The 25,880-nt window shown below is 41.5% G+C and overlaps 2 protein-coding genes across 5 annotated transcripts in view; both read right to left on the bottom strand.

Annotated features, from left to right (window-relative positions):
• Window positions 1–8,016, bottom strand: part of lyst (lysosomal trafficking regulator) — a 49,914-nt gene extending 41,898 nt beyond the window's left edge. For all 4 annotated transcript variants that reach the window (XM_086044838.1, XM_086044839.1, XM_086044841.1 and 1 more), the window contains exons 1-2: window positions 7,880–8,016; window positions 7,525–7,796 (exon numbers count right to left, since the gene is read on the bottom strand). In XM_086044838.1, coding sequence (XP_085900964.1) covers window positions 7,525–7,605 — 81 coding nt within the window. In that variant the 5' untranslated portion in view covers window positions 7,606–7,796; window positions 7,880–8,016. The remainder of the gene's footprint in view (window positions 1–7,524; window positions 7,797–7,879) is intronic.
• A 1,796-nt stretch (window positions 8,017–9,812) lies between these two features.
• Window positions 9,813–25,534, bottom strand: nid1a (nidogen 1a). Its single transcript, XM_086045985.1, has 20 exons — window positions 25,222–25,534; window positions 23,442–23,744; window positions 22,239–22,465; window positions 21,853–22,160; window positions 21,618–21,758; window positions 20,303–20,554; window positions 19,941–20,141; window positions 19,622–19,858; window positions 19,357–19,494; window positions 18,116–18,244; window positions 16,876–17,019; window positions 16,442–16,561; window positions 15,784–16,011; window positions 14,526–14,698; window positions 13,877–14,003; window positions 13,612–13,783; window positions 13,305–13,462; window positions 13,116–13,239; window positions 10,877–10,989; window positions 9,813–10,320 (listed from the first exon to the last, which is right to left on the bottom strand). The coding sequence occupies exons 1-20, from the start codon at window positions 25,423–25,425 to the stop codon at window positions 10,190–10,192; spliced, it is 3,630 nt and encodes a 1,209-aa protein (XP_085902111.1). The 5' UTR covers window positions 25,426–25,534; the 3' UTR covers window positions 9,813–10,189.
• Between the last annotated feature and the right edge of the window lie 346 nt (window positions 25,535–25,880).

Raw genomic sequence — 25,880 nt, 5'->3', positions numbered from 1 at the left:
TCAACTGCAAATTTTTAAGTAGAGTACAGTTACACCATTTGACAAACAAGCGGATTGCAGTTCAACTACACAGAAGGCTGTGGGCAGCTGCTGTGTGCTAGTAACCAAAGATCAAGACCATTATTACTTTTTCTCTGCACAGAATCGTATCTTATGGCTAAAAGCGTGTGGACCACAAGCTATTTTTATTTAACTCCTCAGTGATTCAATCAACAGAGAACCTTCATGTTGACCACTCGGGCTGCCAAATTGATCAACTAAGAATTATTGGACAGTAAGTGCATAAAAGGTCCTTTATTATCCTGAGCATCAACACTAATTGTTGAGTCTGCGATTCAACAATGCAGAGTCCATATGTTACACAGTGTTTTTAGGTCTAGTCATAACAACATACTCCCAGGTGGAAAAAGAGACACAACTGTAATCTGAATCTGCCTCAACGCAACGACGAGATAAATAATTCAACTATTCGGGCGGTTGTTTGGAGCAGCAAGTACGAGTTCTGGTTGAAACTACATCAGGGAAAGCAGAAAAAAGTCCTGTGGTCAAGCCAGAGAAAGAAAGTGACTTTACTAAGATTCGGTAAACACAGTCACAAAGAACCAATTAAAAATTAGCACTGTTAAACGATGATAACTTTTAATTGATGGAATGTGATGATCACAAGATAGAATGGTGAGAGACTGACTTCCGTTTTTTCATGTTTAGACCACATCACTAGTTTTCCCCTCAATGCCCAGGCACTGACCTTAGCGGAAGGAACAATTTCCTTTAGAGAAAATTGTGACAGAATGACTGAATTTGAGTATTTGTAAATAACATGTGGCATGCCTGGCACTGCCCTTGTTTGAGATAAAGTAAATGTACTTCACTTGTCATATGGGACCAAATCCACATGTGAGCACCTTGGTCAAGGAATTGGCACGAAATGAACCTTATAATCTCTCCATCTTTTGAGACCAATTCATCTGGCGACAATTTAATGTGACAGATTCATGCAACTCAAACAGTTTGGTGGTCAAACAATGCAAATTCAACATAATATTTCCAATTACTTTTAACCAAAATTGCACATATAATATAGCACCTGAACAAAAACTATCGGCATTTGTATTGTATTGTATTGTATAGTTAAAAGAAGTTGTGTTTGTTTGTTTGTTGGGCTTGTTAGAATGTATTTATCCAATTTGCAATACATATGAATGCAAACTCAAATTTTATGCAATAACCGGAATTTGCAATACCGATAGTATAATAAATTCTAAACATGTATTGGATGGTAATCGCCCTTATTAGAAATGCCCCAAACTGCTTTCTTTGTGTTAAGGACCTGCTAGTTTATTCCAAGATGATGGACAAATTGAATGTCGCTAACAGAGTGAGAAATGTAATATTTTACAGTGCTTGAAAAAAAAACTGTCCAGGGTTTTAAAAATGAAGGAACAGATCTAAGTTGAGAAAAGTCTACAAAAAGTGGCTGGAATATGTGAATACTGTCGCAATGCCGCCAACATATAATCTTTATGCAGTTCATTAGCAGCTTTTGCCCACCAACACCTTTAAACCCACACAACTGACGTCTTCATTGAGTTTACACAGTCATACAGTGAATAGTATGTGAGCCTGATTGCAAGTAATATTTACCAAAAATGGTGATCTGCAAAATGGATGTCATCCATTTTAGTACAAAAAAAGGTTATCCCATCAGTTCGGTAACCAATTTTTCAAGTAGAGTATGCAGAGAACAGTTTTAATCTCCAAGTATGACCGAAAATCAGGCACTTCAAATAAATGCTTTCCTTTGGTCTTTCGAAACATCGTCTTGACATGAAATGGAAACCCATTCACATTCTTGGCAACTGGCCAGAGAATCATTAGACTAAAACGATTCTCCTAATCAAAATTCAGCGAGATGTGGACATGGAAAGCAGCCTTCACACATTCATTCAGCTATGCAGACGCCATTTGCCTTTGCTGAAGAATACAATATTTGACGCTTTCTTAAGCTTAAGAACACACTCTACACACAAGACCCTTGAATCCGAAGACCCTGGGGCTAAAATAATAGTTTGTTACCATCATGTCAATGTCCAGTGAATGTATTGTGAAAGGGATTGTGGGTGCCAACAGCAAATTCACAACATTGTGGTCTACCAACAAGACTGATCGCAGCTTCCCCTTTGATTATTTGGAACCAAAGAAACCCTTTTTAATGCCTCTTCCGCTTTTGTCTAAGCTGGGAATTTAAGCCGCAATGAGAAAGAGACAGGAAGTCAGAACGCAGTCATTTAAGATACCTACTTTCACATCTACATCACTGGCATAAGTTTATAAAACAAAAATGCAACAGCACAAATAAAATGTCAAAAGTCGTAGAAAGAAACCCTTTAAAACAAATTTCCCTATACGTTGTGTTCTATTACTAATAACAGCGAACTAGGAGAAAAAATGGTGCAGTGAATGCTGTTATGTAAAGCTGTTGGGAATGTAGAGTAGACGGCAAATTGGTGAGAAGACAATTGCTTAAAACAAAAGACAGGATTCGAAGGGTCGGATAGAGTTGTCGCATCACAAAACATCATTAAAATCAAGCATGACTAGAAGGGCAAAGGCTGCTACTAGTACGGTCGGACAATCTGTTCTGGGACGCTAATTGAACTCAGATGTGTTTGTTTTTCAAATCTATTGTTTCCCATGTGGAAATAATGGAAAAAGAAATATTGCATTTCTTCAAATAGTGCTCATCCTGCTAATAGACGCCGTGCCCAAAATACATAGATGATAGGTTGGTCATCCGCTTAACTCTAATAAACACTTCTCTTAAATCCCTCCCTTTTCTCATCAGGAAAATAACTTAATGTACTTTTATTTTGTTATTACCAATCTGCCTTTTTGTTATTCTCCATAACAACCATTATTAATAATATTCCATGCAGGCTCCATTGAAAAGATATCCTGGTAACATTCTTTAATATTTCCTAATGCCGTTTGTACGACCGTCCCCTAATAGACACCTACAAAACAGACACCTAAATAACCTTAATTATTATACAGAAAGCAATATGAAAACGATTCCGCTCATGTTGTCTGTTTCTGAATGGGAATTAAATCGCTTTTTGGAAAAATAATCACTAGAGTGGTCAGAAAAGTCACTATTGCCAAATCGTTAAAAGGGAAGTCAACCCAAAAATGTTCTATGCAGCCCCACTACCGGTAGTCTAAACTTGATATTCTGATTAATATTGTATTTGTGGAATATGAATTAAGCAGCAAAAGCCACCTGTTTTTATCCATGTCAGAGGGCGGCCATTTTGTCACTTGCTGATGACTGAAAATGACATCACAGTTGCTCAGGGCTCAGGTAACAAACAATCATGGCTCAGCTTCAGAAAACAGGTGAGCTGCGATTCGGTGTAAAAATAAAAGAACAATAACATGAGCTAAAATAAAATTGATTAAGAGATTTCAGAAATTTCACATGGTATTTATAAGGTAATTTTGTACTTGACAAAAGAATAGAGAGTTGAAGAATAAAGTGTTCAACGTGCAGGGATGAATGTGTATGAGGCTATGATAATAGTTTTGTGTACCGGTAGTTGAGTTTTAGTAGTTGAATAAATTTAAGTTTAGAAGTAAACGAATAATCACGTTATGAATAATGATGGCAATCGCTGTCAAAATAATTGTATTACAGTGGTACATCTACTTACGAACGTCTCTTCACACGAAATTTTCAAATTACGAAACGCATCAACAGGAAAATATTGCCTCTTGTTATGAAATAAATCTCAGGATACGAAAGGTAAAAGTATGGGCTGCTACTCGCAGCTCCAGAGTTTCCTGAACGCAATATACTCATAGCTGCTCTGCCATTGGCTATTACCTAGCATCTTCCTGCCATCCCATTGGCTAAGAGGGACCTCTACCGTATGTGTCTATGTGGGTAGATAGACAGGTTGATAGATAGATATGTGATAGATATGTCTATGCAGCGTCCTTGTCATTCGCCCCTCGGGCCATGAGGTCTTCCGATAGTTTTAGGTGAATTAGAAACGAGGAAAAGTAAAAAAAGGAGAAAATCTTTTTTTTGTCCATACAAACAAAGCAAGAGATAATAGAAAGGTATGAGAAAGGGATGTGTTTGGTTGATCTCGCCAAAGAATATGACCGTAATGTATCCACAGTCGCCACGTTATTAAATCAGTTCTTTACAAAACGCCGGGCAAAAAACACTTCTGAGAGAGAACATGAACTAAAGAGGGCAAAAAGCGATGAGGACAGCAATTATAAAGGTAAACAACCATCATTTTTATTCTTTACTCTATTCTTAGTTTTTTTACATTATGCACAACTCTCATTTATTGTGCAATAATCTAATTGTAACATGTTTTTATTTGTTACATGTTTTGATGCATTTTATGTTTTATAAAACATATTGGGGGGCTTGGAACGGATTAGGGCATTTACATGGAAAACACGTCTCTACTTACAAAATTTTCTACTTAAGAAATTTCTTCCAGAACCAATTAATTTCGTAACTAGAGGTACCACTGTATTATTATTTCCATCATCATAGCGTCCTAGTAACCCTAACCCGTGGACAAAAGTACTGGGACAAAACGGACTGCTTTATCTAAGAATCAACTCTTTTAGATAGAGTGTTGCAATGGGACAAAAAAAAACACAGAAACACAAAGAAAAGTCAAAACACATACATTATAAAACTGTACAATTTCTGGAATTCCACTGTATGAGAAAGGCAACGAACAAACAGCATTGTCGGAAGACACCCAAACCAATGCCATGATGTTTGTGCATTGCGACTGTAAGCAATAGGAAATGTCTGACGTGGGTTTTGCGGTCCGCGTAGTTCTGTAAAAGAGGCTTGTCTTGAAAGGATTACGCAAACATGAGAAATAATGGAGTAAAGCGGGACAATTCAATTAGTGGCCCAAAACAAACCCCTGAGTGGCCCAGCCCACCTGAATTGAATTGCAATCAGGAGATGCAGAGGGTATCTGGGGTCGTAAGATTTCAGAAATTCCTACAGTGTTTGACACAGTGAATGTAACACTCGCGTAGCCTAGCCACATTGCAGGGTGTTGTTTTGAAGCGTGGCTAGCATTGCTAACAGGAGTAGTGGCAAGATACTGGGGAAAAAAACATGTACGTTTCACATTTGAAACGTAAAATTGACAATGAAAACAGACGATTTAACCCTGCCTGGACTGACAAATACTTGTTTATTTTACCATCAAGATCAAACGCCAAATACATGTGTTTAATGTGCCATGATTGCGTTGGAGTACTAAAAGATTACAATGTCGGAGGCACCACACTGAGAAACATCCGACTTTCCAGAGGGATTTCAGGAGAGAATGTGAAAAGCGCAGAATTTGATTGCATCTTACAACCGGAGCTGCACCATGATAGTGAGGACATGCACAGCTCAAGAGAAAGCTACAGCTGCTTCCCTCTGTGCTTCGTGGATTTTTGCGAAGTAGAAAAGGCTTTTTCCTGACTCTGAAACTGTCAAAAATTGTATGCTTGGCCATCATGGAAAAATATTATTTCAGAATTTTATTTTGTTTTTATTCAATTTATTTTATTTTTAAGTGAAAAAAAAATCTACTTCAAGTTCTGTTCAATAACAGCTCCGTTATTGTGTTTTTATGCACTTTTTGTTTTTTGTCATGTTTCCAATTTTAAAAGGGAGACTAATAAAGAGTTCATATGTGTTCATCAGTATTGGTTTGAAATTGGTCATTATCAGGTGTTTAGTGGGCGCCTAATGTGTCCAGACCAGCTACATTTCTTGATTTGAAAATTTGGCCCAACTGATTTCATAATAGCCCTGGAGTAAAGGATTTGGGGGAGGAGAAAGGAAAAAAAGAAATAATGAATTAAAATATTGGTGAAATTAGATCATCCATGGCCTTATGCAAGTCTCGTGATCAGTCTGCTGCTAAATGGCTGACAGTGGGAGGGCAACTGAAAGAGCTGCAGCATGCTGACCAATTACAGAAGCAATCTCTTCCTACTCAGGATTGAAGACACCTGCCTCGACCTGAGCCCAGTAACTCCATGTCAGCCTTATGACACCTAAGATTTGACGGGTTAGTTAGAAAGGTTAGTGCTGTGTCCCAGGCAAACAAGAGAATCGGTTTGTCTTAGTCTTTCTTCCCCATCTGACTACTGTGACAGCATGGCAAGCACTGCGTGACTTTCATCTAGCCTTCAATCTTTCACGATTACATACAATTAATAAATCAGTAGACACAAAAACAAGCCTCTCATTCTCAATTGAAATTAGTTAAACTACTGTGATTTGTCTTAAGATCAAAAATCCCTGGTTGAAAGAAATCACGCAGAGCAGTAATTTGTCTGTGCTGGTTAGAATTGTACAATTTGCATTTTTGACTATGCACACTCAATGCAAAATATGAAGCAAATTTAAGATGGAAGTAGATTGAAAACTTATATTATAGGGGAGATATCAAGGAGAAAGTACTTTTTAATTGCTTGTACACAAATACTTGGGTCACTGAAGGGCCTGCCCACCATTCAAGTGTGAAATTAAACAAGCGTGTAAGTCTTTCGTTATCTGCAGTTTTCTGAAAATGTGTATATGAGCGGGCCGTTTTGAATTTGGGCCCCGACTGTAACTTAATGACCACCTCCAAGTACGCATCGTCGACATGATTTGGCAGCTAGGCCGAAAAACAATCTGCCATTTCGAAGTGGCAGCCCTAGGAGGAAAAAAATTGCATGGTGGAAATTCTGATTGGCTCGGATAATCAGCAAGGTCTCCAGAAGCTGGATAACGATCCTGATCATTTAAATTAGCTGTGATGCATCAGGGAGAGATGCAAAACAGGCAAGACAGCGGCCCTCGAGGAAGACCCATATTTTACACCAAGTGGCAAGGCAGGAGAACAGAACAAGTTTGTTTTCTTCTACCACATATACTGTATGCTTGTGCCCTGCAATTAGGTAGCAACCAGTTCAGGGTGAAACCTGCCTCTCACCCAAAGTCAGTGAGAAGAGGCTACATCTTACCAGCGATCCAAATGAGCATAAGCGGGATAGAAAAATGTATCAATGCTGGATGCATATGTGTTGTTTTAAATCCAAGTCTATTGTGTTATTAAATATACAGCACATGACGACGATGTACAATGCATCTCATCCGTCTTAAAACCTACCTGCTTTTGTTTGTTATTTCTAATCAAACAGTGGACACTACGATTACAAAACAAAATACTACAATCAGAACCATACACACACTTTAATTAAATGTACATTTAATGGTGTGGGGGGGGGGGGGGTAACTGAATCTTCTTGCAAAATTAACTAATACAGTAATCCCATGTGCCCCACAGCAATATGCACCATCTTTACAATGTAGCGAAAGTTTACTCCAGGAAGCTGTCCCTAAGAATGCTCAAATGTAAACAAAGCATCACAACTAAATTTACCGATCTATTCTAGATGAGTTGAGTGTGGCGCACTGTGCAACACTACCTGCAGATCCGCTCCTTGAAGCCTACAGTCCATGTACTTTTCCCACGCATAGGACAAGTCGCTCTGCCGTGGACTGGCCATATCGTCCACGCCTCCGGGTAGAACGGCAATCAAGGTTCTGAGGAAGCCAGAAGTAATGAAACGAACATTCCCAGTTCTTCCAAAGTTCTTCGACTAGCGCCGACCGAATTCCCAAAAGATCTCTCGAGTCGTTCATAGCAGATTCATGCTTCACTGCGCTGCTTTTTCACCCCCACTTTTTCATTCAGCATCTGCAGAGGTACCACATGACCCTTAGTTACTTTCACCTAACTGACAAACATGTTCACAGCACAGCAGGTGGACGCACTTGTACCTGTACTGGACCCGCAACTTGCGACACACCGGGGCATGAACAAAACAACGCGGATACAAGGGTTTAAACAAACTAGCTAAGTAGCTGGCTAGCTAGGCTAGCTGCTATCTGAGAGGATCTCGTGAAAATATACAAATATTATAAGCTGCTCATTTCCGCGCCGGTCATGCTTTCAAAATAAATGCCCCCGGCTGATTTATTTTTGGGAACTTGCCTCCCACTCACGTTTTGCATTTAGTTAAAATAGCAAAATAGTTACTAAATAAAGTCCACTTAACTAGTAACATGATTAAAATAAAGTTATTTTTTAAAGAACCGTCCCAGGCATTAGCGACGTTTACGCTGAAAATTCTTCTTTCACAGTGGTCTGATCTGTTCCCACTCACTTTACATTAACTACACTACGGTGAATGAGAAAACCCAAGTACAGTATTTACAATCATAATATATACTGTAAATATCTATATATAGCCACAGAGCCACTCTGCAAAATGATCAGTACTTTGTAATACATGGTGTCCAAATCTTTTGTGATATTGGCTCATTTACTAGTATCAGTTCCGCTCAGCCGCAACCAAATGGTATTCGCATCGCAATGTTTGTATGGCAGCTGTCAACACGGTGTAGCGTTAAAGTTGGGTCAAAATTATTTGCCTTTATAGAAATACCAACAGAGTTCGGATATCTTGTCTCAGTGCATAGTGTCAAAATCAAAATAGGATAACTTTATATCCAGACATACCTGTTTTTCCTCCGTAAATTAAAGAAAGCTACTGCTAAATGTTTTTGTAGTAAACCCTTTTATTTGACTGCAAGGAAAACCAGCCCGTCATTCGGGGATACGGCCAACGCGTTGCAACGGCTGACATGTTTTATTTGTCTTATTATTTTAAATAATGTATTCTTTGTTGTTGTTGTTTGTTTAAAACAATGCCCTTGGTGAACCGTAACTACTTACGTCATAATGAGCCTTAAAAAAAATTAAACGTTCAAGTGAATATCAAGAACAGTCACCCAGGTAGTTTGAAGCAACTCAACCAATAACACTGGTGTACAGTAAAATGATAGTAAAATGTGATACGTACCTCGATTCTTGAAGGCCTGGACGCCTTTAAGTGTAAATTGGTTATATTCCTTAAGACAAACTTCAGGGAAATTAAATTACGTGGTATATTGGATGACGCACGATTAGTTCCCAAATAAATCAAATCGCGCTGTAATATGGTGCATTCGGGTACACCGTAAATTGGTACAACGGCACGTTCAAATAATATCCAGAACAATGCTTTACAATTTAAAATTTCAGGAAGACCCTAAAATGCACTATAACTTTTACAGGGGACCTTAACCTCTAAAATTTTCAATTTCCAACTGTTCAATGTTTCATTATTACTTTTTTTTTCTTCCACAACTTGCTGTTTAGGAAAGTAGCCACTGAGTGGAGTATGTACGGCATTATTAGCAGATATAGTAACAGATACAGAAAGGCTGGAGGAGTCACGGAAAGACATATAAGTGAACATCTTCGGAAACTGAATTCAGCTCCTTGTTCGAGAACTGTTGGCTGTGCAAAATATACTAAAGCATTGACCCATTGGATATGTGCATTTTAAATTCATCCTGAAATTTAATCGCAAAGAGTCAGATGAATATTCCTAACCTTTTGTTCGTATAGTGTGGATTATTTTGTGGCTTCATGAGAGGGGCACAATATGTATTATACTTTACTGTTTATTAGTTAGATGTAGTACAATACTGTATAGTGGAGTTGTACAACATTACAAAAACAGTCAGAACGAAAACAAATTATGACCGCTCTGACAGTTACGTACTTGATCATGATTGGACCAACGATTATAGTTGCAATGTACCATACTAAACACACGAGGTCACTATCATGACACTATAGCCACAGAAAATGCAAACGGACCAGTTAGAAAAAACTTTTTATTTTTTTGCTGCCCACCATGTAAACTCATCCCACAAAGCTTGTACAGGAACTTCATTCATAGCTGACAATAATACTAATACAACAAGCCACAACCAACAGGAAATGGTGTCATGTGTTACTCAAACGTATTTCACATTAAATTACTAATCCCTTGAGTTTTATTCTCAGTTTATGTGCACTCGGGAAAACAATGTCAACATAATAGTGTTCATATTTACAATTCTGTTGGGATTTTATCATGTAAAAATGCAGATAAGAATAGCAATGAGCAATAAAAGGCACAGTAAATTCACCTCAGTGGCATTTTTCGGCAGTTACAACACAGTAACACCGAGTGGCTCCTAATTTGCTGCCACGTCTCAATACTCGCTGTCCCTCTCAACACAGCCCACGCCAACTGCATTGTCGGGACACTTGCAGGAACGACCGTTAGGTGTTGCTAAGCAGAGGTGTGTACAGCCGCCGTTGTTCACAGCGCAGTAGTTTTGTCCTGGAAGAGGAAACATACAGACACAGGAAGGCCTTGTCAAAATAAACGAGCATAGCAGAGAGCAACAGGAGACAGCCTCTTCGCGGTTTGTTTTACAGACATATACATGCTTACAGAAAACACATAGCTAACAGCAGATGTTGGAGGCCCTCCCACTGGTTTGCACATTCCCTGGCTTCGCGCATGGAGCCTTATCTAGCAGGGAGGATGAGGCCTAAGGCTGTTATTTTTTCAGCCATATTCTCACTCAAAGATGGACGCACAAAGTATCTTGCACTTAGGTCAATGAAAGGAGCCACACTTTTTATGGTCGTAAAACACCCTTGGAATGCATCAAAGAAGGCGCAGTGCTCATAAAAACGGGATTCGTTGAAGGATAGATTAAAGGCCTGACTCGAGGATAGCCTGTAAAAATACAAGTCAAGTTCTTTCTAAGAATGGCTCTTGAGGAGGATAACAATCGAAAGGTGACACCGAATAGGAAGGGAATTTTGCTCACTCAACACCGGACCGAGAAAATGTCAACAATGATCCATACTGCGATCATCACATTCACCTGAAGGACATTGGGCGTAGGCTGTGGTGATTCCATATAGCTTGGAGCGTTTCTGAGGCTGGAATTCGTCAGACTCCCTGCCCGTGTAGCGGTCCACTGCGACCACAGCGTCCCTGTTGTAAATAATACAAGAAGTCAGCGATCCAATACTCACACGGACGAGAAACTCCTCAAAGTGACCAGTCTGTGTTTTGTGTAAAGTCTGTCAAGAGTGACTAAGTGTGGGCAGATGGGCCTGGCAGAGTTTGTTGATGTCCAACTGTGGAAGTGTATACCTTCCCCCAACTGAGGTGGAGAAATTGCAAGCAGCTGCCACTTTTTAGGATGCCTCTCCACATACACACATACACACAAACAGACATCCCCAGCCCCCGCCAATCTAACACAGCCCAAACACAGAAAATAAACCACATGAGGAAAAGCTAGACAGTATCACGTTGAGAGTGTCCAAATATGGAAAAGCATCAAGGCTTCATGCTTTTTAATGCCGTTGTAATGCAGACTCACAGGTTGAATGCCCTGAGAGGTGTAACATTTACAATCTGACCAAAAGTTGGAAAATTATGCATCTGAGGGTCAAACCGCCGTTATGCTTGATGTCACACGAGACTCCAGCTCAATGAGCATCAAGAGGATTAACTCCATTAGTGCAACTATGTCAAAGAAGTACCATGTGATGCCAAAATGCCAAGTGGCGCTTGTCTCTCTCTGTCCTGGCTAAAGTGAAAAGAAATCGCGTTGCATTTAGTGAAGGGACTGACCTCGCAGACACACGCAGCAATCTTCCGCTTGTGTGATCCGAGTTCGTGTTCGTCACCCATTCCACAAAGTTACGGGCAAGTACACATTTTATTGATTTTAAGTTTTAATATACACTTTTGATTGTGAGTGCAGATGTTTGTCTTTCTGTGCCCTGCGATTGGCTGGCAACCAATTCAGGGTGTCCCCCGCCTACTGCCCAAAGACAGCTGGGATAGGCTCCAGCACGCCCCGCGACCCTTGTGAGGATAAGCGGGATAGATAATGGATGGATGAATATACACTTTTGGTTTTCTACTTATTGTGTATGACAGTTGAAGAAGTCATTTGTATTTTTTGTCACTATTTAAGACATTCAAGTTAATAAAAAGTCTCTGACATTTTTTTGTCTATATACACAAAGCACCAAAAATGCCACCTAATACAGACGCGTCACACTCTGGTTGTAATCGTGCGGATTTGGTAGCCGTTATTTTATCTCATGCAAATACAACTTTTGTAACCATAGCGACTGGGGTGGAGCAAGGGCATGAACAAAACCCAGTGGATTCTCAATGTTGCCAACTTAGCTTTGTCACTATATTTAGTGACTTTTCCTATCCCTCCAGCGACTATTTAAAAAAAACATGAGCAAATCTAGTGAGCATTTGTGATGTTATTGGAGACTTCTGAAAATTCCATCCAGACAAGAATTTCACCCCTCCATATCCAGACTGCAAACGAATGCCACTTCTGTTGCACATCATCCCTAAATGAATAGTTTCGTATTCTTCTAGATCTCTGTTAAATTTACACAGAGTGGTTTCGTTATTTTCCACACGTCAAAGAGAAGTCAACTTAAAACTTTTCTTTACAATTATATGTTCCATGCAGCCCCACTAGTATAAAAACGGCATTATGATTGATATTGTGTTTGTGAAATATGAGTTAAGGAGTAAAATCCACCCGTTTTTGTCCAACTCAGGGGGTGGCCATTTTGTCACTTTCTGTCGACTGAAAATGACATCACAGTTGCTCAGGGCTCAGACGAACATGGCTCAGCATCAGAAAACAGCTGAACTGTGATTGGTTGTCACCTGAGCCCTGTGCAACTGTGATGTCATTTTCAGTCGACAGCAAGCGACAAAATGGCCGCCCCCTGAGATGGTTAAAAACGGGTGGATTTTGCTGCTTACAGTAACTCATATTCCACAAATGTAATATTAATCAGAATGCCGTGTTTAGGCTAGTGGAGGTTCAGAGAACATATTATTGTAAAGAAAATGTGGGGGTTGACTTCCACTTTAAGAATGTTAAACAGTTACTTTAAAAAATGCCTGCAAAATTAATGAGTGTTTATGATGGCAACAGTATAACCATTCATCACTGTACTGCAAAGCTCCTCTGTACTTAGTTAAATGAGGTTAATTATTGTGTATGCCTGTACCAAAAACATACTTTGATCTAAAGTCCTCCAACTCAAAGAGAAGATGAATCAAACCTCCGCCAATCAGTGTAGTAGATGTTCTTCCCAAATGAAGTGACTCCAAATGGGTACTGAATGCCCTCCATGATCTGTCTGCGGTCTCCTCGGCCAGGGTCGGTACACTCCACTTTATGTGTGCCTACATGCAAGAGACTACAGTCAGCGCTGATCACCATCGACGAGCCACTGTGTGCTCTAACCTACCTGCATCCGCCCAACACAGCAGAGAGCTCTGGGCGTCGTAAGTCAAACCGTTCGGTAGACCCAGATCGTCTTTAACAAGCACCCGCCTGTTGGATCCGTCCATGTACGAGGTCTCAATCTTGGGAGCGTCTCGGTTCCAGTCGGCCCAGTACAGATTACTGTCACAATAGTAATAAATGAATGTAAAAAATGTGTTGTGTTGTTTCAAATCATTGGTGTGTTTTTGTAGAGTAACAATCTATCTACTCATTCCACTATCCATTTTCTATAAGGCTTCGTAATTCTTGAGGAAAACACCGCTACGCACCCATTAGGGGGGTCCGCGATAATAGCGCGAGGGTTGACAAGACCAGAGTCTACGATTACACGCCGTTGAGAGCCATCCAGCGAGGCCACTTCAATGTGGTCTGTCACAGAATCAGTCCAGAACATAGTTCGCCCAAGGTGGTCGATTGCAATCCCCTCTGGGCTCTGCAAGTCTTTGAGAAAAAAAATAGGCAAATCCACGCCATCAACGTTTGTTTCCGACAGAGGTGAATCAGATGAGTGACTGATGATAAGGGAGGTGTTACCTGATCTAATGATCGTCACGGGCTCTCCACCCTGGATGCTGGCCTTGCTGATTGATGGAGAAGTGATTTCGGTCCAGTAGACCATCTTGTCCACACAGTCGTATGCTACTCCAATGACCACTTTCTCCTGTGGAGCAGGCGCCAAACCACAGCTTTGAAGTGTGCTTACATCAAACACCGGTGGTTGCAGACACAAACATGAAGCAGATGTATTTTCTGACATGAATGGCGAGACATAAATCTACACAAACAGCGCCGCACACTGAGAAGAAGCTGGGCCAGACATCAGACCAGCTGTTGTGAAAATCAGTCGCACAAGAAATGCAGATTTCAACTCCACAGAGCCGATGTTTGTAATTAGGGAGAATGTCACCATGTGCCTCCAATAAAGCGCAGGCCTAGAATGCATGCAGCCGCGCTGGAAGCAGGATGAATAGAACAGGATTCATGCAGCTTTTTACAAGCACTTTATGGGACACCTCACCTGACGCCTTTAAAATAACAGCTTCATGGTGGTGGAAAAAATGTACACAACTCATTAGCCCACATGAATCACATCGCACTTGTTAGCAGCTGTTCATATAAACTGTCATGGTATGGTTTAACCACATGAATCCTAAACAAGATAAGTTGATGTGGAGTAACTTACAGGTAAATGGAGGACAGCCTTGGCGTCGTCTTTCTTCATATCATAACCTTCAAGCGGGACGTGCTCTATCCTACCGCTCTGGGCGTACAACAGGTGTGTGCCGGGAGGCAGTGGGTGGACGTCAGGTCGTGGGGTGGGTCCAGTGGGTGGTCTCACCCCACCGTGGTCAATACCTAACGGACCATTGAAACAAAATCACTAATCCCGAGTTGGGAAGAAACTCATCAATTCACAGAGGATGAGGTACGGAAACACTAGGAAAAACAACCCTTAGCAACGTGCCTTAGCAACGTGCCTTAGCGCTTTCTCTACTCAGGTCATTATCATTCTATAGCATAACAATTGTAAGCAAGTCAGCATTCTATTAATTTTAATTGGAAATAAAAGCCAATGGCAGGAGGGGGTAAATCCTTTTCTATGGTTTGTACATCAGTATTTCTCCACTCCATTTTCTCAGGGTTTCGTCTTGTTAAATGTTAGCATCACAACTATTAGCATGTTGGCCCACTGTGTGATAGGGGACAGGGACTGAGCCCTGCCGTGAATAGCAAAAATCTGCAAGTAATATCCACCCCCTGAAATGATTTATACTTAATTGTCTTTAGATGCCGCAAGATTTCAGCAAAGCACTACTTTTGTCTTTTCTGTTCCTTGGCATCAAGATGCCACAAGAAAGTGCCAAAGTAATGCTTTTATTACTTTGGGATGAGCGCAAAAACAGCAAATACTTGAGTTTTTCAATGAATAATAGATGATAGGTTCCCCCTACAAAAATCTACAAATAAGTGAATTTGTGACTGCTGAACGGCAAATTGCAGAGGTTCACTCACTGTATTGTCATTCACAATATTACTTGTACCTGACCAAAGGAATATATCGTCGCTGTCATGTGAAAAACACTTATCTCCATTTATTTCATTTTCTTATTTTTACATGAATCATGTTTCCGCGTTACAGACATCGCATTAAAGTGAAAATTAGAAAAGTTTCCAAAATTAGAGATAAGTGTTTTTCACAGGGCGGCGACAACATATTATTTACTGCCTTTTAGCATTTGAAAATGAAGCAATTGTAAAACTTTCCATTTTGAGCTTAAAGCATAAAATAGTTTCACAAGGCTCACAATAAATCCTACATAAATATGTTTTTCAGACTTTTCAGACCTTTTTTCCCCAATTATCTGTTATTACATGTTATTTGTTGTTACAAAATAATGGAATGAAAGAGTGTGATATAACATGATGTGTAATAAACTCACACATGGGTCTTCCACCAGGCCCCGAGCGTGTCCCTGGGATTTCCTGTCCATTCCGGTCCACACACCAGCAGAGCCCTGTGCTGCCGTGGCACTGCATGGGCTCATAGTTGCCGTTCTCATCACATGTGGGGATATACTGTCCAACAGGAGGTCGCGGACCCCGTGGGCCGAACTCAGTCGCACCGAGAAGACTGTCTCTGTGGGTCTCACATTGCGTTTTTGTCCGCTCTGAAAGAAATGCATGAACAGATTCTCTGACGCATCTTTATTTCCTTTCCCCTCGTTTTATCTTCAATTACACATAAACTCCCATATCCCACATAAGGCATGATAGCCATCCAGAGGCCAATAAAAACAGATGCCAGCTGTCAGAAATTCCCTGCACACAGATGGGTGGAACAAAACAATGGTGAGAATGTGAATGATCCATTTTGTATACTTCTCTTTCTATTCAGTTTGTATGTTGAACTATGAACACTATTACCAAACTGGCTCCACTCCAGTGGCAGCCATCCAAAAAAGAGCAGCTGGATGTTAGCAGACATAACAGAACACATGTTTCCTGTCAGTCCACCGAGGAGTGTAAAATCACATTTGCTGTTGAAATCATTCGTTGGACTTGCGAGGCAAAAAGTTGGCAACGTGCCTTTAGACTTACCTGGGGAGCAGTAAAAGCCATCGCCGTAGTAACCCGGCCTACACTGGCAAGTGAAGGATCCCTGGGTGTTGTAGCACACGGCGTCCTGGTGGCACCTGCCTGGCTGGCACTCGTCGATGTCTTCAAGGCAAAAATAACATGAGAAATCATTCGACTCTATCTTCTGTTATGGTTAACGTTGCGCGCAATCATTTGTGTCGGAGTACAGGGAGTCAAACAAGGACTCTAAGAGGCTCGACACTATGAATGAGACTTACTGAGCAGTAGCCAAAAAAAAAAAGAGGCTATACTCTGAAATGTGCATCTGTTTTCTATGTTTTACTATTCGGTTCCAGCGAATACATGATGTAACCCAGCTCACTTCCCCCCCGCTCTCGAGCAGATGGTGCAAAAATTCAAGGCTGCATAGTGGATTTGTGTCTCTGAGGTTTTACCTTGGCAGACTCTTCCATCTCCTATGAACCCTGGCAGGCAGGAGCAGATATAGGAGAAACCTCCAGTGTAGCTGCATTGAGCACGCTCGGGAATGTCACAGGTATGGCTACCATCTTCACACGCGTCCACAGGTCGGCTCACCGCTGATGGGGGAAGGAGGCCAGACAAATTCAGCTGAGTGCATGTTTAGTGCTGAGGCAGAAATGTCCACTCTAAAGATCTCGCTGAGCAAATCGTTAAATATACCTGACCTTTCTATTGACATCTATCATGAGAGTTGTATCCGAATTTCTGTCTTTCCAAAAATTATGACTTCTGATCGACACTGTCCGAGAGGTATGGATTTGAGTATATTTTTTATAATTGTGGGTTGTACTTTGCGGTGGCGTAGAACTTATAATGAGAGGTGTTTCTCATCATTTTGTCACACTCAGTAGCTATGAAAGGGAACAAAAATGTTAACAACATTTTAATGACATTTATATAATCCAAATGTATTCTTTTAAATACAAAATTTTGTCGAAGGGTGGGAAAATTTTGGAGTGAAAGTCCTCGATCGACACTCATATCAAGATCAGTTCTCCAGAGCTAACTAACTCAGTGATTTCTACCATGGTACATGCTGTACCCATTTGAAAAGTTTGAGCTTTCATTTTTTTATTCATGAGTAAGCACATCAACAAACAAAGCGCATTGTTGTGGCAAGTCCTCTCATAGTGTGCTGCAAGCTTTTTACACGAGTACCATTAATGAACATCCCTAAAACAGAACATGATTCTATTTGTAAAGTCTGAATGTTTGATACATCTCTTGTTTTTATCTCAGTAGATTGTACAGGGGTATCTAATGAAGTGACAGATGAGTACTGTGTATCGTCGCTGTCCTGTGAAACACACTTATGTCCAATTTTAGATTTTCTTTTTAAATGTTCACGCTAATGCGATGTCTGTAACTCAGAAACACCATTCATGTAAAAATAAGAAAATTGAAAAAGAAAATGGACATAAGTGTTTTTCACAGGACAGCGATGTATATTCATTGTGATTCTGAAGGAGAAAGACAGAAAAAGTGCCAAAAATCTATCATTGATCTTGTTTTGTCATTGCATTTCACACATAGGCCTGTTAACTCGAACACATACACCCACGTAATCCAGATATATGCCATGTAAAATAAAGCCTTTGTACTAGAGTGTCTAACAGTGTGTGTAAATCCTTTCTTTTGGTGAGCCCAACCTACCAACACATGTCTGTCCATCACTGCCAAACTGATATCCATCGACACATTCACAGCGGAAGGTGCCAGGCTGGTTGTTGCAGATCGCATGTGAGCCACAGATCTCAGAATTCTCTCTGCACTCATCAATGTCTAATGGAGATAAGAGACAGTTGTCAGACAAGAATCCTTTTAATAACTGACACGTAGATATCATTTCAGAAGTCCAGATTTGTCAAATTTGTGCCTTTCATGATCAGTTGCTGGAGATCATAGAGAAGAGATGACAGAGATTTCTTAATTACAAACCGGTCAAGATTGCATCTGTCTGAAATAGGTCCTTCCTTTTTGTGCTACATATGCCTTGGAGCGTTTCCTGTTTTACACTGGTTGGAAAGGGCAACGGCGTCTCTTGGAAAATGTTTTAACCTGGTTTACAAGCATGAGACACGTTGTTTACCATGCGTGATTTCCCCCCTGTTAATTGGTAGGATTGTTCAGTAGTACTGAAAGAAAAGGTTGTTTTAAAGAGGAAGTCAATCCAAACATTTTCTTTGCAATAATATGTTCTATGGAGACCCACTAGTCTAAACACGGCATTCTGATTGACATTGTGTTTGTGGAATATGAGTTAAGTAGTAATATCCGCCCATTTTTGTTCATCTGAGGGGGCGGCCATTTTTTCACTTGCTGCCAAGGGAAAATGACATCACAGTTGCTCAACTGATTGGTAACGACGAATCATGGCTCAGCTTCAGAAAACAGGTGAGCCGTGATTGGTTGTTACCTGAGCCCGGAGCAACTGTGATGTCATTTTCAGTCGACAGCAAGTGAAAAATGGCCGCCCTCTGAGATGGCTAAAAACTGGTGGATTTTGCTGCTTAACTCATATTCCACAAACACAATATTACGACCCTGGTCTACCTCATGTTTATTGATGTACCGGGTGGCTTTGTTGCTACATACTTGTATAGTTTTGTAAATCGTAAATTAGTCCAAACTGAAGAAATCAGTTAATGCAATCATAATGGTGCTCAACTTGCCAGTCATTAGTCACAGCACCACTGGTTGGTTGTGATGTGTTTTATTGTGTACATTGTATATTCAATATTTCCAGATAACCCTTTAGTTATGTGTTTACAGGAGGGCCCGGGAAGTAAATGAATCGCTTCTTACTATTGTAAGAAAAAATGGCTTTCAAATGATTTGAATAATATATAGAGTTCTAAAAACATCTGCCGAATAAATACTGAAGTTGACCATACCGTAACATGTGCGTCCATCACCAGTGAAGCCAGAGGCGCACTGGCATGTGAACTGCGTCCCCTCTCCAGGTCGGCAGACAGCATTGGTATCGCAGCCGTGTCTTCCAGTGAAACATGGATTCTCTTCTGGCTGCCCTCCTGCGAAAGGAAGCACACATTTAGAACAGTGATTTCATAGGAAACACAGTTTTCATCAGCTTGTCAGTTTGGGATTGGGCAGGAGATGAGCTAGGAAGGAAGGCAACAATTATCTCCAGGATCTCACCATTGATATCTCCGATCTTGTTGCTCATGGCGAAGCGGATGAGTTCATTTTTGGGGTCATACATGACAAAAATTTGGTCCACGTTGAGCATCTGTGTGGGTCGCATGTCTCTCACAGACTCATCATGCTGACAACCTTGGAAGGAGATGGTCTGGCGCCACTGGTACGTCCTTGTGTCGTCCTTGGAGCCGTCGGGAAAGTTGACCACGTACTTCCGTGTGGAGGATGAGGTGATTACTGAAAGGAAATAACGATTTTCTTGTTGTGTAAACATCTTCTTAAAGTAGCACCGGCATTTCTACTATGGGTGTTTTCTCACAGTTGCTGCTGTACTGGTAGATCTCAGAGTAGGCCTCGACTTGGACGGTGGAGTCGCGAGGCACCTCAGGGACCTGGCCCTCCAGGGTTGTGCTCACCGCCAGGTGGTCGTGTTCATCGATGCCTTTAAACTCCTGCCTGATCGTCAGCTTTTCATTCCCGGGAAGGAAGGTGACCTCAGTTTGTCGAGTGAACACTCCCCCTAGGAGACAGGCACAAAAGGGGTTAAGAGAGACCCCCCGGCAACAGATTAGCTGCCTCCCTTCGGGTCTCAGCTGAGCTCATTTCTGGGAATTTCAGCGAGCAAAACTGCAGCTGCGTGACAAATTGCGACATTAGGACACTGATGGATCTCTCCCTCACCAATAATGCTGAAGCCATTCTTGAAGCCGGGCTGCTCCAGAGCAAACGCCCACCCGATCACACCACCCAGCGCTGACAGGGGCATCAGGGAGGGCCCGAGGGTCTGGGGGATGTCACTGATGGCCACATAGGAGCGCCCGTCGTTTACCACCACGTACGAGTGCAGATCGTTGCTGTTGAACCTCTCTGGAGTGGGAGAGTTGCCCACGTACACTTGTCCATGTACTTTACCATTCATCCTCTGAGGTTTTCCTGTCAAGACAAGTAAGCGTTGTGACAATATTCATTGAAGTCTCACCATATATGCACTGTCGAGGACTATGCAAGAACAATTTCCAGGAAAGTCCCGTCCTATTACGTCATCATCCTGTGGCGCAGTGATTTGTTATTGATATATGTTTCTTTTGTTATGATGGGTTTGAAGTGGTACAATATTTTGCACTAAACGTTTACATTTGTATTTGACTTCTTGACTTCTGCTTCGTTCTTGTCAGAATGAAAGCAGCTAAACTTTTTAACATAGACTAAATGTACTTTGTACTATACTACAGATATCAGTGCAGTAGTGCAAACCTAAATAGTTGTTGTTGTGACTTTTGCCTTCCTATGAGGGGTCACCACAGAGAGTCTCTTCCCTTGCATGATTTGTTTGGCGCAGTTTTTACACCGGATGCCCTTCCTGACGCAACCCACATATTTTTTTTATCTGGGATTGGGACTGGCCGTAGCTAGGTATTTGGGTGCTGACTGCATGAAATTCAGCAACAGGTACCACCAGTACAAAACTCAAACAGTTAACACTGTGGCAAAAACATAATAATAAATCCTCAAATAATCCAAAGGAAAACTTTTAATTTAACCCTTTATAGGACAAATGATACATTTCAACTGTTATTTACAGGGGAAGTCAACTAAAAATGTTCATTTCCAAACTATGTTCTATGCAGGCCCACTAGTCGAAACACGGCATGAGTTAAGCAGTAAAATCCACCCGTTTATCTCAAGGGACGGCCATTTTGTCACTTCTGTTGACTGAAAATGACATCACAGTTGCTCAGGGCTCAGCTTCAGAGAACAGGCATGAGAGGTCGACTTTGGGCAAATGTAATAGGATAAACAGGTTGAGAAATTTCAAAGTTAGTTTAGAAAAGAAACTACAAATTACACAAAGAAAGCAGGCATTTCGTCTCATCGAACGACACGTTACCAGAACTACATATGCCTTTAAATGTATGAAATTCATTTAAATTCATTTCTTACTTTGTCCAAAAAAAGCAAATTCTCATAATTGTATGCGAATGAAATATGGCCATACCCTCTGCCACACACTGTATCCCGTTGCCATAGAAACCAGGCCTGCAGTGGCAGCAGTATCCACTGGAGTGGTCCTTGCAGTCAGCAAATTGGGAACACTTATTCCTGTTGTTTGCACATGTACCAAGGTTGTATGCAAACACTAAAACATGAAAGCACGAGAAGAAAATCAAAAAATCAATCCACTGAGACCAGCAGGCGGTGTACAAGTGCAGCAGCCCAGCATTACAACTCACCATCCACATTGATATCAGTGTCATCCACCACCACCACTTCTGGGTTGTCAGGTTGGTGAGGCTGGTACTGAACGGGTATCACTTCGATCTGTCCCTCCTCTTCTGGTTCAACAGGAGGGTACACCACTTGCTGTCCATTTGTGTACACGAGCCTCCTGGAATCGGGGGCTTCTTCTGTGTTGCCAGGGGAGGCGGAGGGTATAGCCTCAGTGGGCAGCTCGCTCACCTCCCCAGGAGCCACGTTGGTAAAATAAGGCGACATTCCAATCTCATACACCCAAACCCCCCGGAGGCCTGAGTTGGTCTGCCTAAAAGGGCGAACGCACACTTTTCAATACATTACTTGGCCAGAAACGGTAAGGAAATGGCAGTATATTGTGACTTACTCTGCTAAAGCACTGACGGATGCGTCTTCATCATTGGTGGTGCGGTAGTATGGGCCCTGACTGGAAAACAGGAAACCTCGAACCAGGCCTTTACTAAAGCCAGCGTGCAAGATAACACTTTTCTCCCCTATGGGAGTATTAGTATACTGTATCCCGTCTGTGGGATATAGCATGATAGCATATGAAGAAGACCCCACTGATGCAATGGCCAGTTGGAAGGTGTTTCTCTGTTAAGAAAAAATGGTATGTGTTGACATGAGCTTTTGTTTTCTGGACTAAATTCACTAGTGTGTGTCAGGCAAAGTGCCTTCAGTATCTACTTTGCCATTCAAACAGCTGACGCTGGCATATGCCAAATTGTTTTCATGGCTTCAAGTTATGATTGAGCCTTATGAAATCTGCCTAGCAGCAAGTTGCCATGCAAACTCCTGACCGGACAAGAAGCCTACTGCATTGTTAATTTTGATATTTCAATCAGGTAATATTATGATGAATTACTTTTTTTTTTTTTAATTACTGTAAATTAGAATTTGGACAGCTTTGAAAAGTGTTTACGTTTGTTCTTTGAGTATGGTCCTAATTTATTAACATAAATGCAATAATGTACAGTAGTGCAGTTGAAGATTGAGTACCGTTTCCAAATTATGTTTATCTAGAGAAGCACACTCTCTTTTCAGACTACAACATAATCATTTTCAGAAATAGACACTTAATTATGGCTGTATGGCTGTTCACAACTCGCACTAGCATGGTCAAATTGATTCCCGATAATGATTCGCTCGCGTTCAAAAGGGCTTTCTTTCTCTGTATAATTTTTGTCCCTTTTTTTTCAAGCTACCACTTTTCATATACATCACATGCTGCTTGACATCAAACTGTTTATTATATCCAGTCAAAGCATAGTATAGATACATTTTGAATGCTTGGATAATACTAAGTATCCCACATAGTGATTTAACACTGTCATTCAATGTTGTGTAAATCAACCCCAGTCCGCTCTTGTAGTAACACTGCTGCAATAAGTTCATAGTATGTGTGAATGATCAATAATCAATATTATTGGAAAATATAAAGGGCTCTGATTCCATGGTAATGCATGCTTGGCATTGTGAGTCCAAGCACCCCTAAAGGTCGTAAGGTCACATATCAAAACCACCCACACATCCTCTATCTTTCACATGATAACAGTATTGCAAGACTCACTTTGTTGTCGATGCTATCTCCAGAGCTTTCAGGCTCCTTTCGGGCGATGTCGACCCAGCTAATGACCACCACGTGGGTGGGACTGACTTGTTGGTCGTCTGGGAAGGCCCTGTTGATGTGGTCCGCAGCCCGACGCAGCACATCTGGGCTGCTGTCTTCGCGGAAGTAAACCTTGCCCTCTCCGTCGCTCGTGTCCACATCTCCATGCAGAGCCGCAATCATTCCAAAGGGAGCGGGCATTTTGCCAAGATAGGTCGACTCGCTTTTGGGCTGTGCGGTGGCGATGAAACCGTTGGTGTTGATCTGAAATGACAGCATGAGGACGCTTGTAACTAGGGATGACTTTGTTCACAAGAACGAGGACAGACACGTGAAGGACTGCTCCAGTCCATTGTGACCCACTTTGATCTCTATCCCAAACTCATTAGACTAATGGTTCAAGGCTGCTGCTATGAACGGGATGCCATCGGACACAGATTTTACACTCTTCGTGAGGCACATGAAAAGAGCAGCTGGACTCATGTCAAAAACACACGCAGACGCCCCCGGCACATGGGGCTCCTCCACTTCCTGATCGGGGGTGGGTGGCGGGGGGAACAAGAGCGCTACGTTTCCTGTCCTTGCCCCTGACCAGCAGCCCCAGAGAGCCCAAAGTAATCTTCATTACAGCCACTTCCTGGCCCAAATGGAAGATAAAGCTGGGAAAATGATCAGTCAGTGTGCGATTCAGTCCTTGAAAGTAAGTTGCTACTCTATATCACGACATACCAAGACTTTCTTATTGAATCACACTCCTGTTGAGACAATAAAAGAAGAAGCAGTTTTTTTGTTTTTGTTTTTTCAAAGCTTGTCAGGTATAAAGAGGTGAGTGTTCGCCTGCAGGGCACAGACGCAGACAGTAATTCAAAACATTGTTTTATCTACTGCATGACGAATCTTAATTGGAGCTGACTAATATGTTTGTGGTGGGTGACGTAAATGGAACAGAGGGGAAACCCCCCACACATTTTGTTTTAGTAAGCACTCCAATATTTATTCCCGATTTAAGACAAACATGTGCCCAAAAAAAAAGAGTCCCACGTGACTCAAAATTCCCCGTTTGAAGACAAAGTTGTATATTGGTATTCAGGTGGAGACAATCTGGCTCACACACAACAAAAAAATAATCATCATAATCTGTCAGTTTTATAGCTATATGAATTCCTCTAGTTACATGCATTATTCTCTTATGCATTTCAGTTATTTTTCTTTGAATGCTTTTCTTTGAAAAGCAGATTGAGGGAATATAAAGGGTTGCTTGTGTGTGGAACACAATGGCACAGCTTTCATAAAATTTTGAATTGTTGCATTTTTGGGGGGACATTCATATGTTCCGCTTAGGAACTTCGGCGGCTGGACAGGAAACAGCAGAAAACAACAGCAACAATTACTTTTTGGTAGTAGACTGATTCGCACAAGAGACGAGCCACCCACTTCAACGTGATGTGTGAGGTACTTTGGGCTGGAGGTCAACAGTTTAGTGATAACCTCGGGCTCTAAGAATGTGAAGACACATGCATTCCAAACGATTCATGCAGTCTTTGCGATAACCAAAACAATATTTACCAAGAAAGACGTTAATCTTTCACTCATGTGTGTTTTTTAGTTTGATCAATTTTGTCCCCCAAAAGTGCGTAATTGCGCAATACTACATAGGGATAGTCCGACGTAACCAGAAGTTGGACAGCATTGCTCTTACCCCCCTCAACTGATAGGAATAGTAAAGTGGTGATTTACTTACAAATATGCTGTTAAAACTGCCATCATAAAAGAGCACAGGCATTTCCAGTTCAAGTGTGTGCGTGAGGTCATCGCCTGCGTCCAACTGTTGGTCTCCAGCGCTCGGACCGAACGGGAAAAAGTCTCCTCTCGTTAAGCTGTATGCCGACGCCACCATTGCGAGGAAAGAGGCGCAGACGAGCCACGCTTGCTCCCGCCAAGCCATTGCTCGTGTTCAAGAGGGGCTTCAGAGCAGTCCTGGTTGTGCTTCAGTCCGTAGCACCGAGATCGGAGCGGAGGTGGTCCACGGAGCAGAATGACGCCCGGCCTCTCGTCAGGAAAGTTCAGGCAGAGTTTGAAGGACTTGGGGCGGAGTTGAGCTAAGCTGAGGGGGGCGCTCGGGGCTTCTTTCATCAAGTAGCAATACTAGAAAAGGAAATGAGAAGGGGGCCAGATACTCCACTGTTTCATGTTGATCTTAAAAGCAGATTCCTCAAGTAGTTTCTTCCACTTTGATAAAACAACACCGTGAGTTCCACATGAAGGTTTTCCTCTGTTGCTATAACACCAAGTACCACGTAAAAAAAAGAATGTTTAGCTCTGCAAGTACCACTATCATCCATCCATTTTCGGGAACCGCTCATCCTAACTAGGGTCGCATTCACGGCTAACAATAAAATA

This window comes from Filicampus tigris, chromosome 11 (assembly GCF_054856515.1).
Source record: "Filicampus tigris isolate MCC_2025a chromosome 11, RoL_Ftig_1.0, whole genome shotgun sequence".
Lineage (NCBI taxonomy): Eukaryota > Metazoa > Chordata > Actinopteri > Syngnathiformes > Syngnathidae > Filicampus > Filicampus tigris.
Note: the sequence above shows the minus strand (reverse complement) of the source record. Positions and strands in the feature narration are given on the sequence as shown.